Here is a 6,000-nt window from a genome sequence, read left to right as displayed (position 1 = left end):
GCGGGCGCCCGAGGCCCCCCTCCCGGTCGCCACCGGGGCCGGCGCGGAGCGGGCTCCGGGCTCTCCATGCAGTCAGCCCAGGGGCTGCGGAGCCCGCCCAAAGGCGCCCGCGATGGCGGCGGACGAGGAGGCTGCGGCGAGAGGTGAGGTTGCGGGCCCGCGCCGCCAGGTGGGGACGCGCGGGGGGCGCCCCCGGCCGGGCGTGGGGGCCAGCGGGGCGCCGCCAGGTGGGCGCTCTTTGCTGGAAGCTCCCTCTCCGGCCAGCCATTGCCTCCTGCTGGCTACGGAGCCAAGGTCGTCCCTCGGGGCACAAGTGCGGGGCGGCGCCCCGCGTGCACTCCCAGGGAGCGGGCGGCGGGGAGTGACGCCGCGGTCGGTGCCGGCTTTCGGTTCGCCCGCAGCCCGGTTTCTTCGCCCCGGGCCGGACCTTTCGGCGAAGGTGAGTTGGCGAGGGACCCTCCGCCCGGGGACTGCGAGCCGCCGGCCCCGGGGCGCCCACCTCGCCGTCTGCAGGGGCTGCTGCGCGGACTTGGTCGATTCATCTTTCTTTTGCATAAAAGTTGTTGTCGTTAGGCACTGAAGGAGCTCGGGTTCTGCGAGCCCGCCCCCTCGGAACTGGAAATACTTCCATTTCCCGCCTCAAAACCTGCTCCTCCTCGGGGCGGGGAGGTGGGCAGGTGGGCGCGCGGGGTCGGCTCTGCGCGTTTCCCACGGCCCGGCCCAAGCGGGACGCGGCTCCTGGCCTTTCCCTTCACCGCCTTAGGGAGCCGTCGGGGGAATTAGTTCATACTTCTGTGGAGGTTTTGTGGATCGAGTTGGAAGCGCTGCTGTGTCTTTTTCCTCTCTCTAGTATTCACGGGCAGCATTGTCTGGGCTCTTCCCTGGGACTGCTCTCAATTGTGGGACGATTATAAAATATCTGTTGAAGACAAAGGGAAGCAGAAATAACTAAAGGAAGACTAGCAGAGAGAAGTTCAGGGAAGCAGTTGATTAAATCTCCACTTTCCTTTTGGAACATGGTGGTGAGTTTAGATTGCCTGAAATACAGCAGTGAGGTGTCTTTGAAAACCTAATAAAGTTGTGGGAATTTGGATCATGGGGAGATTGCCAGAATTCTTTCATTTGAATATTTGAAGTCTCTCTGGATGACACAAAGACGCGAGTAAGCACTGTTTTGAAAAGTGCAGTTTGTATAGTGTTAAGCTGGGGCATCCTCTCTGCTCTTGGCTGTGACTGAGCTCTGCCCTTTACAGTGTCACTCAGGTTATTTACCCTTGGCCTTAATTTCTTCATCTGCAAATGGGGATATCCCCATTTGGGGATATATTTATATAACTATATCCCCAATGGGGATAATTATATCCCTTGTTGTATAGGGTTGTTAAAATAAAATATTAATGCATTTAAATACATATAAAGTGCTTAGCCCAATACTTGGAAAATAGTGCTCCATAAATGTTAGCTTAATATAGTTAGCTTAATATATACAGGATGTCTCAAAAAAATGTATACACATTGAATGATTATAAAGTCAGAGTTTATTAACATATAGTTCATTTTCAAAATTTAAAAGAATCTACAGAAATGAGTGTGCATACCTTTTTGGGGGACACCATATATTTACAGCTCCAGTTTGCTTTGTGAAATTAATTCATCTTATCTGGTCGGTTAAGAAAGTGTTGTCCCACACAAGTTAAAATTAGCTAAATTGAAATAATATTTGAGCTTTACTGAAAAAACTAAACCTGAAAATGTGCCTACTGATTCAAAAGGTGGCTTTCACCAGATATGTCTTATGGACTTAGACAATATTTTGGACAAGTAGTTGGTTGCTATTTATCTGAATACCAAATATGAACTTGGGAATGATCAAAATTAATCCTTCTTAGGCAAAAGTAGCAGTTTCAGTGGGGGCTGGGAGGGCCAGTATTTTTATTGGGGTCCTATTATACACCAGGCATTTCATAAGAAATACCTTCCTTAGTCTCACAGCAGCCCTGTGATGTAGGTGGCATTATTATCCCCATTTCACGGGTGAGATGAGACAACTGAGGCTGGCCCACAGTTACAGAGCCAGAAAGTGTCAGAAGTGGAGTTCCAGTCTGTGGCCACTGCCCATGCCTCTTTCCTTTCTTTCCTGTCTCACTGGGTGGTGCTAATGAGCCACGTGCTCGCTTCCAGACACCCTTTAGCTAAAGAGGGTGAAAAAAATGTTGCAAGTTCCCGGTCCCTGAAGGGAAAAACAAAACAAGACAGGTCTCTATATCAGAATCCAGGGCCATGTTTTCCGTACACACCATCCCTGCATTTTCCTTTTTCCTAGGCAGTTTGACATTAAGACCCTCATTAAAATAAAAATCTGAAATTGGCATTGGGGAAGAAACCCTTTTAAAATTGGCCACCAGAAATCAGCTGGTGCTGAACATAATTGCCTGCTCACTTTTTTCTGACAGGCTTATGGTAAACACCAAGATTAAGCAAGCTGCCAAGTGAGTGGAGCCCTGGTAAATAATTCCAGAATCCGTGGAGTTCCGGAGAAGGCAGTCTTGGGGAAGCAGAACACTTTCCAGACTGAGATGGTCTTGGGTCAGGGCATCTGTGGGGCCGTTTTCTGTCCTTCCCTTCCCATCCCATCCCATGTTCTTACCTGTGATGTTATTGCACCCAGCTCTTGTGAGGTTTCATTCTGCCATTATAGTTGCTTAAGTTCATTTATGTGACTCAGAAATTAAGAGTCATGTTCCAGTCAGCTTTGCATAAGCTCCTGTTCCTGGGCTGACTCCTTAGGCAAAGTTTCAGCCAGGATTGTATTACTCAGGATAAACCAGGAAGGGCTAAAATGGCTTTTCACATGTTTCCAGGGGAGGGGAGGGGAGAGAGAGGATAGGAGAGAAGGGGGAGGAGAGGGGTGGAGTAAAGAGAGAGGAGGAGAGAGTGAGGGCAGGAGATGGAGAGAAAGGAGTGGAGAGCTAGAGGAGAATGGAGGGGGAAGAGAGAGGGAGGAGGGAAGGGGTAGGAAAATGAGTGTAAGAAAAGGAGCACTGGGGAAAAGGGGGGAAGGGGAAGAGGGATGAGGAGGGATGGAGGTGAGAGAAGGGAGGGACTGCCACCCCATCAAAGTTTGACTCCAGGAACAAAAATCAGATTGCATGTTTAAAATATATAGGGAAAGCTGAATTATTAGCACTTTAGCAAGTTTAGTGATTTCACTTCTTTCCTTGTGGAAAGACTCACTGGTTCTAAAATGCAAGATTTCTTACTGTGCTGTGAACAGCGGTTATAACGTCCTTTCGAAATCTCTCCCTTTACATAATCTTTGGGAAGTTATAAATCAGGTAATAACATTTCATTCTGGTAGCCCTCATTTCAGCTTTGCCGTTTAGTTGAAGACCTCCGGTTTTCCACTGTGAGAACTGACTTACTCGGGTGCCTGGGATCTGGGTCATTAGTCAACATCTGCACTGTCATCAGCATTGTCAGGGCTCAGTGAGCCAGGTGCCCTACAAGAGACAAGTGTACCTGAGACATCTCGGGGCAGTGATTTCTTGTCTTGGTTTTTGCAAGTCTGCTAACTGGCATGGCTCCCTTGAAAATCCCAGCCCTTCTGCACTCCTTGCCTTGCCCAGGGCCTCCCTCCTTCCCAGTGGCTGCATGCCGCCGTGAGAACTTCGAAGAACCTACAATTTAAACTCTTGGTGCAGCTGGGACCACAGGTGAAAGGTGTTTTCTGTGGTAGCAACTAGTATTTCTGGATATTTACTGATGATTAGTGAAACAGTTATGCACCCCCCCCATACCCTGTTTTATTCTATTATTTGGATGAAATTACATTTACTGGTCCCTAACACATTACTATTTATATTATATCACTTTAGGCTGTAATATTTTATTTATCCCATACCCAGTTCTTTTTCAGTTACAGTTTACATTCAATATTATTTTGTATTAGTTTCAGGTATACAGCATAGAGGTTAGACAATTATATGCTTTACAAAGTGTTCCCCCTGATATTTCCAGTACCCACCTGGCACCAAACCACACCCCGGATTTTTAAACTTAAAATATTTTTTAACTTCTTAAAAGATTTAAGTCAGTCCAGTAATATAATATCAAAATTCTCATTTGAAAATAGTTGTATCAGTTGGCATGATAGGACATTTATCATTTATCTAAGTAAATTATTGGTATTTAGTTTCTCTAGTCTTTAATCTTATGGTTTAAATCTCTAGATAACATATTCACGGAGAGATAAAAACAAAGAATTTGCATTATTGGATGTTTGTAATTGAGGATCAAGATTATTGTCATAAAACAGTTATTTTAAATACATTCAACATGTTTTACTTAAAATATTAATTTTCTTATGTAGGTAAGAAATGACGTTACCATACACATTCCAAACATATCTCAGGGAAAGTGAACCATTACCCACTTGCTTTCTCTTCCAAAACCTCTCCACTTATGTGCCCTATACTTGGTTTTGTAAGGGAATCTGCCTTTCCCCATATGGTTTAAACTTTCCCATCTCCAGGCTGTTGGCAATCTGCAGTGCCCCTGCCCTCCTTCCAGACAGGCCTGTAGAAGTCCATCTTAGTCTTGAAGGCTGTCACCCTTTTTCTCTGCTTGTGGAGGAGGGGAGGGGAGGGGAGGAGGGGGGCAGATCTGGTGTAGGAACATCAGTCAGCCTGAACTTTGGAACCAGGCCACTGGGAGTGTGATTGCCAGTTTGATTATTTACTAACTATTCGACCTTGGCCAAATTATTTATCTTCTCTGAGCCCCAATTTCCTTGTCTATAAAATGGGAGTAAGAAAATACCTAACTTGGAGGGTTAAGTTGAAATTAAATGAGATGATTACAAACTATTTAGTGAAATTTGATCTTCAACAAATGATTTTCCCCCTTCTGTGAAACCTTCCCAGAACTTCTTTCCGCCTTGGAAATGATTCTCCCCTCCTGTTCTCACACGTGTGTGCTAGCGACTGCCTATTATGGTAACACCTGTGCGGCTTGCCACACGTTATTTAAGGTGGGCTTCTTAGCTCCACCCTTGTTCCTAGAAGATTGCATGTTTCTAGAAGAGCAGGGTTGGTTCATATCTTTACAGTCTCCAACTCCTTGCCCCTATTAAGTACCTAATAAAGGTATGTTGATTTTAAATGAATGATGGCTGGTTTGAGGTGTGGACAGGGCTGGTTCGTTCATGAAGTATCCATTAAATGCATACTTACTACTGTACTAGGTGAACAGAGATGGAGAAACAGATAAAGCAAGAAAACTGTTAAAGAGCTTATAAAGTGTATTAGGCTCGGTGAAAAGCAGCCAAAATATTTGCATTACAAGGTAGAACCTATTAAAATCTATAGTTTAACTTCTGGAAGTTACCTGCTGGAGCCTTCCCAGCTGGAGTTGGGAGAAATTATTTCTAGTTCATGAGAGAGGGACTCAAAGAAGGCTTTCAGAGAAGGTGCCAACTTTAGCATTGATGGATAGATAACTCTTGGGGAGGCAGCGAAGAGGATTTCTTTCAGGGCAGAGGTTAGGCATGGAAATAGAAGATCATCAGTGGTGTCCTTGGAAGAACTGATGTGTTGTTTTGGTTCTGGCTAGGAAAAGTGGAAAAGGATTGACTGCTGAAGTTGCTTTGTTAGTGCTGGGAGGCTTCCCCTCCCACCTCTGTGATGCTACACAGTTGACAGAAGTCTGGATTTTGTCTGCTCTCTGAAAGGAAAGATACAGGCATCTTCTGTTTGGTCCTTGGTCAGCAACAGAGCTTTTGCATCACCTTGAAAGGCTAATTGTGGCATATTTCTGATCAGAAGGAAAAAAACTGGTCCTGGTTGCTACCAGGTGATTGGCTATTAAATCTTATCCTTCACTCCAAGTTGATCTGGACCTATTCTTTCTCTCTTTCATCTTCTTCCCTGAAAATGTAGCTGTTTATATCTTTAAATCTATTCTGCACTCTTGCTTCGGACAAGCATCATAAGCCTATTTCAT

General features: G+C 45.5%; 1 protein-coding gene across 1 annotated transcript in view; it reads left to right on the top strand.

The window, feature by feature from the left end:
- The first annotated feature begins 85 nt into the window (after nt 1–85).
- BMAL2 (basic helix-loop-helix ARNT like 2) overlaps nt 86–6,000 on the top strand; it is a 52,777-nt gene continuing 46,862 nt past the window's right edge. The window contains exon 1 of the mRNA XM_087814746.1: nt 86–143. Coding sequence (XP_087670872.1) covers nt 113–143 — 31 coding nt within the window. The 5' untranslated portion in view covers nt 86–112. The remainder of the gene's footprint in view (nt 144–6,000) is intronic.

Source organism: Miniopterus natalensis, chromosome 2 (assembly GCF_054644295.1).
Source record: "Miniopterus natalensis isolate mMinNat1 chromosome 2, mMinNat1.hap1, whole genome shotgun sequence".
NCBI lineage: Eukaryota > Metazoa > Chordata > Mammalia > Chiroptera > Miniopteridae > Miniopterus > Miniopterus natalensis.
This window is presented reverse-complemented; position numbering and strand designations above follow the sequence as displayed.